Source organism: Lactuca serriola, chromosome 8 (genome assembly GCF_051521515.1).
Source record: "Lactuca serriola cultivar US96UC23 chromosome 8, Lser_US96UC23_V15, whole genome shotgun sequence".
NCBI classification, from domain to species: domain Eukaryota; kingdom Viridiplantae; phylum Streptophyta; class Magnoliopsida; order Asterales; family Asteraceae; genus Lactuca; species Lactuca serriola.
Window position 1 is genome coordinate 100,940,447 of NC_136415.1, and position 12,592 is coordinate 100,953,038.

A 12,592-nucleotide genomic window follows, 5' to 3' on the forward strand; every position below is an offset into this window, starting at 1 on the left:
GCGGTTGAATAGCCACAAAGAAATTCTCCATGCAAAAACAATCTTTTTAAAACGCGTCTTGACCAAAACATCCGTCAATGATATCTTTTAAAAAACAACCCAAAGTCTTTTTCACTTCCACTTTATAGATATGATCGATACACGCTAATACCAGCTGTTTTATGATCAAAACCTCCTCACCAACCTAACTTCAGTAAATACTCCTCCTACTCTCACCTTCGCCCTCACCTTCCTTCAATCTCCAAACACACACCCTTTAAATACAATAGAATTCATGCATCGTATCTTCAACTTATGAACAAGCAATTCCTCTGCATAAAATGTCTTTCTCTTCTACCTCAAAGCTTTCGACTTTCCTTCTGTTTTTCATATTTCTAGGGAGCATTTCAATAGTCTCAGCGGATTTCAACAATGAGTTTGATATCACTTGGGGTGATGGCCGTGGTAAAATACTAAATGGCGAACTCTTAACTCTTTCCCTCGATAAATCATCTGGCTCTGGCTTTGAGTCAAGAAACGAGTACCTGTTTGGCAAAATCGATATGCAGCTGAAGCTGGTACCCGGCAACTCCGCAGGCACAGTCACTGCCTACTATGTAAGTTTCTTGCTATCTTTCATACTTTGTAGGCTAGGAAATAGTTTACTGAATATGAATGTTAATTATGTTATGATTGTATTTGCAGTTGTCTTCAAAAGGATCGAACTGGGATGAGATCGACTTTGAGTTCCTGGGTAACTTGAGTGGTGATCCCTACATTCTCCATACAAATGTTTTCAGCCAAGGCAAAGGCAACAGAGAACAACAATTCTACCTGTGGTTCGACCCAACTGCTGATTTCCACACATATTCCATCCTTTGGAACCCTCAACGAATCATGTAAGTATCACCTTAAGTTTTATATATAATTTCTACATACAATTACCCATGTCAAATACTGATCTTCCTTTGTCCATTTCTAGATTTTCTGTTGATGGAACACCCATTAGAGAGTTCAAGAATTCCGAATCTATTGGAGTTCCGTTTCCAAAAAATCAGCCCATGAGAATACACTCTAGCTTATGGAATGCTGATGATTGGGCGACCAGGGGTGGGTTGATTAAAACCGACTGGAGTCAAGCCCCGTTCACAGCATCATACAGAAACTTTAGGGCCGATGCTTGTGTGGTGTCTTCTGGGAAATCGTCTTGTGGTGGCTCTGCATCTTCCGGTGGCAATCAGGCATGGCTATCGGAGGAGTTGGATAACACAAAGCAGGAAAGGTTAGAATGGGTGCAGAAGAATTACATGATATACAACTACTGCTCAGATTCCAAGAGGTTTCCTCAAGGGTTTCCTCCGGAATGCAAAATGGCATAAGAAGTGTTCTGTTATACATTGATACGCTGGACCTATGTATATATATTCTTCTATGCATTTAGTGCTATTTAAGCTTCAGAATTATACTTCTTATTCATATTCTTTGTAGCTATTAATCAATCAATAAAGTTGAAATTTTTTTTATATATGCTTCATACCCTTCTGTTCATCACAAAATACTTACATCTGTTTCAAGATCGATCCTCCCAAGAGGTTCTCTCTTCCACATCTTCACAGCGAGTCTAATGAGAAATAGAGAAAGCAACTACAACTAAAAGAAATCTTATCACTACAAGAAATTTGGACTATAGGGTCGACATCAGCATGACAGCATGGGCGAGGCGGACATTAATTAGAACGATATCCGGAGCATCAGGGTACATCCAGTTGGACGTGCGGATATCACCCTAATGCCCAAGCACCCTATTAGTGTCGGTGCTAATTCTTATGTTGCCTCTTTTGGTGTAGTCGCCATTAATGTTGCCGGAGTGGAGAACATGTCACAAGTCGAGCTTTCGACCCAATTTCGAGGGGATTGGGTGTCTATTTTGTAGATCGAGAATTTTATTCCAAGCTCGGATCGGAGTTCCGGTGGGGGGAATAGGAACTGGTGCACGGCCAGACAACGAAGGATTAAAGAATTCAAGATTTTTTATTTCGCTTAGTGGGTTCAGGGAGCCGGAGCCGCAACCAGGACGACAAGCGGAGGAAGGACGCAAAGGGATTCTTCATGTTTAGAGGAGGTGACTCTGCGCGTCATTTCTTTACGTGTAAGTTTCATTTGCGCAAGGTTCAGTTCTCGGGGTGCCTCATCAATTAAGTGGTATTATGGTCGTCTTCACTGGCTTCGAGGCTGTAATGTTGTGGGAAGTTCTGAGGTGTCAATCCGAGATTCAGAGTTTCCTTGAGATTGGCTGGTTATTGTCCATGGGATCATCTTATGTTGTATTATGCACTTCGAGAGTCAAGGTTGGCATGTACTTGGATGAGCCGGCATGAGGCCTTGTTGTTTTTAGACATCAGTCGGCGGTGGTCTGTGGTCAGAACCCTAAGTGTGGGAGAACTGGGTGTTTGTTTGGAGCATTATTGTTTGTTCGATTGTTATGGTCTTGGTACGACAAGTCAGAGGAATCTGTGATTCAAGTATGCGGGATTTGTGTGTTGGGTTATTGTTGCATAAGTGAAGGAAAGTAAACTACCATCAAGGTGATCGTGGTTTGGAAGTTTTCTCATGACGTTTCTCAAGAATCAAGGTGATCGTGGTATGGAAAATTCAAGGATTGGTCAGATTGCAAGTGCAGAGCAAGTTACCGTCAGGATTGTGTCTTCAAGGACGCATGTGTTGTCCTCATGGCAATAAGTTGCTAGACAAGGAACTTGTAGTGATTAGCAGTTACGTTCCGTAGCATCACAGATCTTGTTAGAGAATTGGTTTAGCTGCTCAGGTTGGGTATTGGGTATTGGAACATGTTTAGCTCACAACATGGGTTGTTTATCCTGGGCAATTCAAACAATGGTTGATTTGTTGATCAACTTCAAATTTCGGTACGTATATTCCGTATGGGATTTGTTCAACAGTATATGAGATCAGTGGGTTTATTTTGTTAGTCCATGTTCGATCGGTTAGGTATTTCGTCCTTCTTTAGCAACTGGTGTTGTTTGAAGGATTCAAGTTGTATTAACCGAAGGTGCAATTGGTGTCTCTCCCCCCCCCCCCCCCCCCCCCCCCCCCCCGGACCATTTATTAGAGTTCTGTCAGTCATATACCTAGGTTTCTGGGTGTATATCCTTGGTTGTTTGGTTGTAAGATCTTTATTTCTAGCAAATTCGTATTTGGTGGTTGTTTATGAATAATGAATGTTTAGATGCTACAACTGTAACGTTCCATTCTCACAACTAAAAATTTTCATTTTTATTAAGGTAAAATCCCACAATTATAAAACCCATGTTAATAAAAAAATTTGTTCAAAATTACATTTATTAAAAATCAGAGTAATATTATAGACGCGAAATCCTTAATGCAGCAGATGAGTGTGTACAATCACGCTATCGCCTTCACAAATGCCGGTAGAACCTGAAAAACGTACAATCACACCATCGCCTTCACAAATGCTGGTAGAACCTGAAAAACATAAACAACTGAGTAAGCACAAAGCTTAGTGACCCCCCCCCCCCCCCCCCCAAAAAAAACACCACACACCACAAAATATATACAAACATGCATATTGCCCCCAGTCATCAGACTGGATTGCCCTAGGTATGTTGGCCTGCCGCCTCAACCTAACCGCTGTTCCCGAGCTTCCGTATCTATGACTTACAGTCGGCCCGCACCTGGTATCTTGTACTACAACACACAACATGACCGCCTCAACCTAACTCACCACAATATGTCGGCATATAAACAAACAAGAAATCAAGTAGGCACATAAGTACATGCAACTACCAATCTACCTGTCGAAAAACTTACAACCGCCTACTAGACCCCTCACAACAAACTGCTCCACTACCAGAAATCTCCATGAAATGCATAGCCATATGTAACCGGAGGTGAGATAGACAACCGAATAAATGATCCTACTCTAGAGCCACAACCAAACAAGGAACAGGCAAGAGAGCCTACATAAAGAGTTCTTAGGCTATCCTATATGGCTACATACAACCCGTAGGGAATTCTCGTAGACGATAACCAGCGTACTGGTACTCTAATCATCATACAGTACTCTTACATCCAACTCACAAGGATGTATATATATATATATATATATATATATATATATATATATATATATATATATAAATATAGCAGATCGGTACAACATAGCAACATCCCGTACACAAGGATACATAATCAAATCTAGTGAGCCAGCATTGGAGCCTTTGACCCATAGGTATAGTGAGGGAAAAACTCACCCAAATTGACGAACCCAGAGACACTGTGACACACTTCCCTTTCTGCATTGCTTTCTCCCACGAACCTTCTAGCACCAAAACATGGTAGAATCTTAATCAACAACCTAAATCCTTCAAGTTTGACTCAAAGTCAAGCTGGTCAAAAATTCAATGGTCAACAAGTCAACTGATCCTCACGATGTGACATGCATCTTCTCACATCATGAGAACTGACTAGAAGATGACTTAATGAGTTAAGACCTTAATCCATTAAGCCCCGAACCTATTTACTCCAGAAACCTTCCTTATAGCCCAAAAGACATAAAAATCGATGCTTTAAGGTCTTGCATGCCCATTCAAGACTTGAGCTCAAATTAGGTCATTTATGAAGAAAAGGAGGTCAAAACCTCAAACATGAGCTCAACATCACCTAAGCTTCAAATCTATCGCATATGTTCACCAAGGGACTCTAAGGACCCATAAAGTTGCCAACTTTATGGAATCCCAACACTCTAACTCATCTAAACATGGACAATAATGCATAAAACTCTAGATCTAGTGACAATGAACTATAAAGCATGAAACTTGAATACTCACAAAGGTCTAGAGGGGTTGCTAGAAGATGTTAATGAAGCTTGCAAACTGGACCTATGCACCAAAGATGATCCCTTCTTCTTCAAGTCTCCAATACAATCATCAAAAGCTTAAATACTCATAGAGGGGGCTAGGGTTTCATTTGGAATGAGTGGAGGTTGGAGAAGATACCTTAGATCATGAGATAAAGTCCTTAAATATGGAGAGAACCTTAAAATTCGTGGGCTTGGGCTGTATCCATTCTAACGAGGTGAGCATCATATTGTCACGTCGTCATTTTTATTTCCAAATGTCACGTCGTGATCTCCTTATGGTCACGTCGTGACACCCGTGTTTTCCCAAAAGTCATGCCTTTGACCCTTTGATGCCCTAAGCCGATCTGTTTTGGAAATTGGGTGTTATAATTCTACCTTACTTAATTTAGATTTCATCATCGAAATCAGTTCTTGCTTCTACTGTCGAGGTAACCCCTTGTGGGTCCTTCAAACCCGACTCCTTCAACACGAGTTTAGATCATTTGAAGGTCAACACCAATAACCACCAACATCCAAGGTTCCGAAACTAGGCTTATAAGCCAATTCAAGCATAGGCTCTAGCGGTCTAAATCACATCTACTGTGGTATCTTTTGAACAGTCAACCACCTCATGACACCTCTGTAGCCTTTAGTGAGAAACAAGTGACCTGACTAAGAACACAACTCTACACAACATCCTTAATCCATAAGAAAAGAATTCACTTCTTGGTCCATGACCTGCAGACCCTGAAGTAATACCCAACTTTCAAGCAACAAAGCCACCCTATTTGTCACCCCTACTGACCAATACTTACAACCTGGCCCGACCAAGTCCTATTGACCTTGCGCCACCCATTAAAAAGCCAAAGAAGGAGGCCACCACGCAAGCCATATCCGACAACCCTGCATGCCGACGCACCAACAAAATTCTAGCAAGACCCCGCTGATAAGACTAACCAACTTTCACATCAACTCTGCTGACTAAAATCCACAGATTAATCGGTCCGAGCCCTTCTCGGCCAGTTGCTACCTTACGAAAGGTGGAGCAAGGAACTCACGACCGACTGTCGTCATCACCATGCATAAAATGCACCAACAAAACAAAAACTATGTTTGATTAGGTGTCTAATCCATTAACTAAATTATTATAAACTTAAATTATTAGCAAAGTCCTTTTGGGTTGCCCTCAAACCTAGTAAGAGACTGGATTGCTATTTGGAGAGAGAAACTAGTTTATTAAGTTATTATATGATTAATAAATTAATTAGAAATCAAAATAAATAATTTATTAATATGTTTTTAGAAAAATATATTAATTCGAAATTATATTATTTAATTAAAAAATAATCAGAAATTAATTGGAATTAATTTTTGGATTAATTGGATTAATTAAAAGTAGAAGTACTAAAAGTGTCAATGTCCAAAAGTTGAACATTGACTGATTCTAGAACCTCTCTATGAGAGGGGACGGTTCAAGAGGGATTTATGGAGCATTTATAGGGTTTCTAGGAAGCTTAGGGTTGTTTGGGGGGAAAGAAAAGGGTTAGGGTTATCTATAAGGAAACCTGCCTTCCAAAAATTATACCTTCTACTCCTCTCTCTTCATTAAGCCTCCAACTATTAGGGTTTGGATGTGAGTCATCAGAGGCATGAGATTTATGGTGTTGGCTTTCTAAAGTTCTACAAAGAAGGATTGATAGTTTATTTACAATAATAAAATAAAAGGTATGTCTTCTATTATCCCTTCTCCTAAATCAAAAATAGCAATGTACTTTAGTGTTCATAAATTCAAATTGTTGTTTGCATATCATATTGAGAACATAGATCCTTTATGGTGTATGCAAACTTAGGGTTTTATGTTTTCCGCCAAAAATATGATTTTTGTTACCTATAAAACCCATCAATCCAACGGTGTCATACTAAACTAGACTGTACTCTTACTTGGATCTAGCAACCCTGCTCTACTATCTACTGACAAATACTCAGATTGTCCCGCTCTGCTAACCAAAACAACACTTGAGATTACCCCTGATCCATTAACCAAACAACATCACTTGGGCTTAACCTCGATCCACTAACCAATAACAACACTCGGGTTTACCCCTGATATTCTAACCAATAACAACACTCAGGCTTACCCCTGATCCGCTAACCAATAACAACACTCAGACTTACCCCCGATCCGCTAACCAATAACATCACTCACAACCTAACATAACGCACACCGAATATGCAAGACTTAACTAACCATACCAGGCCTTTGGGCCGTGTCTCAGACTTCCAAGCCCCAATCAAACAAGAACAGACATAGAAGCCCTACACACAACCATCAACCTGGGCTCCTAACACCCTAGAGTTTAAAATGCGAGGACGAACTACATATTACTAATACTACCAAAACTAAGACGATTCGAAAGGAAATTCAATTGAAAATGTTTACCCTGACGCAAAATCAAAGGATTAACCAGTTGCGCGAAAGTCTTAAACTGGAGAAATCTGATTGAGAGTTGAACCTTGGCATAAGCTCTTCCTGCTACGAGGTCTTCACTCTCCCCTACTTGGAATATGCTAAACTCAGACAGCTCCAAAACCCTTCTAAATTCTAGGCCAACTCGGACCCTACTACTTGATCCGCACATCTAACATCCACATACAGGAGAATCTGAGCCTACAACAACATTCACAAATTCTAGTACACATGCAATACATCAAGGAGAATAATCAATCCCTTCATCATAAGAAATCAAATAAAACCAGAGCTAATTAAGATAATTCCATTCAACTGATCATTCAAGATTACAAATGAACTTCAAAACATAAACAAAAAATACATATGATACCAACACTGCAGTAACCAACTAAATTGAAGAATTGGTAACTAGAACCTCGATCTACGAAACTCTAGCTTCCCCATGATATCCGTCGGGTAACTGCCAAGCTAAGGGTGTAGGGTTTGCACCTCGCCAGAAATGAGAAAGGGACAACAAGCTTTGATGTGGCCCTTTTGGCCTCAATGGAAACAAACCGCATACTCTGCCTGCAATCCCTACCAAAGTGCTCCTCCTCGCTACACCCACGACATGTAAAAGATTGACATTTCCCAACATAAAACTTCTCACACTAGCCACACTTGGAACTCCTCCCATCAAATGGTCCTGAACTTGAGTCAATGGACGTGAACCGATTGGTCGTCGACTGATACTTCCCTGGAGCTGACCTCTTCTCCATCCTCTGGGTCTCCAACTCAATCTCTGTCCTCCTAGTGCTTGACTGCAACTTGGTCAAGGTACGATAAGGTTGAGTCCATACAAACTCCCAAATTTTTGTCTTGAGCATAATCAAGTATTATGAAATCTACACCTGATCTGAAGTGGTATACTCTAAGCATAAGATGGCTTTATTTTTAAACATATTGGTGATATATGTCACCGAATCACTCGTCTTCTTGAGCGACAGGTACTCCTTTTCCAGTCGCTCTCGCTCCACAAGAGGAATATAATCATCACGGAACATCTCCAAAAACTGCTCCTAAGTCACTGCGGCTCGATCTGCATGCGAAATGCCCTGGGTCATGAACTCCCACCAATCCTTCACACCCCAGTGAAGAAGATTTAGCGCAAATTTCACCTTCAGTTCCTCTAGACACAAACATGTGTAGAAGCATCCCTCCACATCAGATATCCACCTCAAGGTGATAATCGGGTCCTTGGCGCCTCTGAAATCCGGAGGCTTCATATTACTAAACTCTTGGTACAGCAACTCCCTGCCTCTCTAAAGTCCTACAACAGTGACCGCTGTACTGGCTGCGACAGCAGTAGCCCGCGTGACGACAACATATCACCGATCAAACTCCTTGATCAATGTGGTCTTAACAGACCCAAACAACTCCAGAATAGCCTCCGTAATCGCCACATGCACTTTGGCAACAACGATCCTGCGGGTTTCCTCATCACTTGGACCTACCCTCTCTGTGCCACTTAAGGCATCCTTCCTAGATTCTTAGCCCTAAACTAGCTTGCCGTTCTCATAAAGCTGATACACATATAATAGGCACATGAGGCATCCTTCCTAGATCCTTAGCCCTAAACTAGCATGTAGTTCTCAAAAAGTTGATACACATATAATAGGAACATAAGGCATACTTCCTAGATCCTTAGTCCTAATCTAGCATGCAGTTCTCATAAAGTTGATAATCATATCATAACATGAACTTGTATTGGTAATTTGGGAGTACTTACTTGAGCTCGGTTGATCGCATGCACCACACCCTTTTTTCTTTTTCAAAAACTCTTTTTTTTTAAGTTTCTTTTTCAAAAATTTCTTTCGAAAATGTTTTTCTTTTGAAAACCATATACCATTTCCTTAGTTTGAGTTCAGACACACCCGAAAGTGTGTCTGAATCCCTCAAACCAAGGCTCTGATACCAACTTGTAACACTCCAAAAATACAAGCCAAAAATTTCGTTTGAAAACATTACTAAAACCATAATATCCAAATATCATATAAGAAAACCATAAGTCGTGTGTCTCAAAATGTCATAAAATATGTCTCATATCAAAACTGATGTCAAGATCATGTCAAAAATATCAGAGTCTAACTCCCTGGCTAAAACGGTGGTGTGTGCCATGCCATCATCCCGAGTCCTTCCCCTTGCTAGCTGAAGTAGCTGAAACCAAAATTGAAATTGTAAGCACGAAGCTTAGTGAGCTCCCCCAAACTACCACATACCATACAATAACATATAAAGCACATACTGGGCCTTGCCCACTACATCGGACCGAAGTTTGGAACTGACTAGGGCCTTGCCCACTGCATCGGAACAAAGTCCGAAACCGACTAGGGCCTTGCCCTCTGCATCAGACTGAAGTCTGGAACTGACTAGGGCCTTTCCCTCTGCATCGGACCGAAGTCCGGAACTGACTAGGGCCTTGCCCACTGTATCGGACCAATTTCGGAACTAACTAGGGCCTTGCCCACTGCATCCAACCGAAGTCCGGAACTAACTAGGGCCTTGCCCACTGCATCAGACCAAAGTCCGGAACTGACTGAACATAGCATAACATAATCATAACATATAACAATAACACATATACTACATACTGCATCGGACCGCAGTCCGGAACACATAACACATAGACATGCCTGAATCACAAAGACATCAAGCATACATAACTACTTCTTGGGACCACCCCGGCATCGGACCACAGTCCGGAACTACTACTATCTAAACGGGTCGGCATTGTAGCCGTAGAGTCGTTCCTACTGGAAGGAAACTCACCTCACACTGCTGAAGTCCTGTTGACAAAACCCTAGCTGCTGGATGATAGATTCCCGAATATGTCAACATCAAAATAACACCCAATTAATAATTGGGTTCCAAATCATAACCATAAGTCCATACTTGTTGTAAAAGACTGCTTTACCCCTATCTTAGCTTGACTCAAGCCCAAGGCCCAATCCAAAGGCCCAAAAGTCTAATAATGGACCATTTGGCATTCTAATTGCCAAATATCATATAACCATCAAGGCCCAAACTATGGCCCTATTTTCCAAATTAGGCCTAAAACCTCATATGGGGCTTACCCTAAGTCCATTAAATTATTTTAGTCCATTTGATTATTCTTGGATAGCCCATTAATAAACCAATTACCAAAGGCCAATCGAAAGGCCTAACTCACGGCCCAAGTGAAATTAGGGTTTCACATAAAATGACGATTAGGGTTAAGTGTTTCTTACTTAACACATTAAGAACTTAATCTATTAAGTCCTTTACTCTACTAGATAAATGATATGGAGAAATTGGGCTTAATACACAATCCAATCTCAATGGACCAAAAGTGGGTCCAAATAAGTCCAAGGCCCAAATACTCACAATTAGGGTTTTCCACCCAAACATGGCCAAATAGGCCCAAAATTAATCTTTAAGCCCATTAGGGTTTTGGCTAGGTCCATTAGGGTTTTGCTTGTGGGGCACCACCCACTACCACCTCGGGTAGTGGTGGTCAACGGCGGCTCACGACGGCGGCCACCACCTTACGGTGGTGATTATTATTATTTTTTCATTATTCAATGCTAATTATAGTTACAAGGCTTTATTCCAAAAATAAACACACACACACACACTAACTACTCTAACACACACACAGCCACCCTAGTGGTGGCCGGCAGTGGCTCGTGGCGGCAGCCACTACCGCATGGTGGTAGTGGATTTTCTTCATTTTCCGGCCAAACAAAACACGCACACATATACTTCAGATTGCATAAAACACTCCAGCCACTCACCTGGTGGCTCACGGCGGCGGTAGTGAAGGTTTTTGTAACACCCAAAGTTTTGAAGACCAAGAAAGGAAAGAAAACCCTAAGTTTAGGGGTCGACTCGACGAGTCCAAGGAGGGACTCAACAAGTCCGAGCGGGATCCGAGTCGAGGTGTAAGTAACCAACTCGGCGAGTCGGCCAAGTGGACTCGACGAGTCTGGTCTGTGCAAGGAAAACCCTAAATTCGGGACTTGGAGCCTATTTAAGCGCCTCATTCTCTCCCCTAGGGTTCCTTTACTACCTCTTTCACCCATAACATTAAACCCTAGCCGCCATATCCTCTATTTGAGCCATTTGTTGCCTTGGAAGGTGCATTAAAGCTTGGAGAAGGAAGAAGGAACTTGGAGGAGCAAGAAGGGACCATAGATCTGGGATTGTGAGTTCATTCTGAGCATTTGGAGGTAATAAACTAGTTCCTGGACCTTTTTTGCACCTAGATCTATGTGTGGTTGTTGGGGCTTTTTAGCCATAATGTTATTATTTTGAGTTAGAAGCCAGATCTGAAGTTGCTACTTCAGATCTAAGCATATTATGGTCTTGAGAAGCATAAAGTAGCAGCCCTTGAGTTGATTATGGAGCCTCCTTGCCTTAAACCCTAGTTTGTGGTGTATTTTGCCTAGATCTCCTTCTTTACACGTAAAGTTTGCAACTTTACGTGAGGAATGGGCTTGGGAAGGGTAGATCTACAGTTTGGAGTCCATGCATGAATCAAAAGTCCTCTGCATGTATGGAGATCTGAATGGACTCGGCGAGTCCTTTGAGTGGACTCGGCGAGTAGCATGAAGATTTAGAGAAACTCAACGAGTGGGATGAACAGCTCGTCGAGTCAGATGAAGTTGGGCAGGAACTCGGCGAGTTGGATGAACAACTCGGCGAGTCTATTGAAGGTTGTCTTGGACTCGGCGAGTCTGTTCTTGGACTCGGCGAGTCAGGTCGCGAAAACCCCAAACCCTTCGAGTTGAGACTCGAATCAGCGAGTCGAAAGGAGACTCGGTGAGTTGGACAGGTCAAGACTCGGAAATTGGTAGACTCAGCGAGTCATGGACTGACTCGGCGAGTCGAGTCGCGTATAGAAGGACTCTGAACATATGAACTCGGCGAGTCAATAGGGTGACTCGGCGAGTAGGGTTGACCTGGAAGGTTGACTTTGACCAGGACTTTGACCTTGACCAGAGTTGATTTGGTTGTCTTTCGGGGGTCAGTTAGACTCAGTGTTGCATTGACATTGGTAGCTCGGGGAGCGAGTGGAGCAGGAGTTTAGAGAGTTGTCGGGCAGCAGCTAGTGGGTTCATCAGCCAGTTCAGCCAGTACAGGTGAGTTTCCCTTTGTATGAATGGGTCTACGGCCACAATGCCGGCCCATGTAGTTATGAGTAGAAGACCCGGGGGTTAGCCCTAGGCATAGTATGCTAGTATGATATT

At 42.1% G+C, this 12,592-nt stretch overlaps 1 protein-coding gene across 1 annotated transcript; it reads left to right on the plus strand.

The window, feature by feature from the left end:
* The first annotated feature begins 279 nt into the window (after window positions 1-279).
* Window positions 280-1,502, plus strand: LOC145065906 (putative xyloglucan endotransglucosylase/hydrolase protein 23). The gene is made up of 3 exons (XM_079013012.1): window positions 280-596; window positions 685-878; window positions 962-1,502. The coding sequence occupies exons 1-3, from the start codon at window positions 321-323 to the stop codon at window positions 1,356-1,358; spliced, it is 867 nt and encodes a 288-aa protein (XP_078869138.1). The 5' UTR covers window positions 280-320; the 3' UTR covers window positions 1,359-1,502.
* Window positions 1,503-12,592: the final 11,090 nt, after the last annotated feature.

Bases quoted from the DNA above. Each gene is read 5' to 3' on its own strand.
- LOC145065906 (XM_079013012.1), top strand. From the start codon at position 321: ATGTCTTTCTCTTCTACCTCAAAGCTTTCGACTTTCCTTCTGTTTTTC. The intron at 597-684 runs GTAAGTTTCTTG...TTGTATTTGCAG, and splicing joins GCACAGTCACTGCCTACTAT to TTGTCTTCAAAAGGATCGAA. The intron at 879-961 runs GTAAGTATCACC...GTCCATTTCTAG, and splicing joins TGGAACCCTCAACGAATCAT to ATTTTCTGTTGATGGAACAC.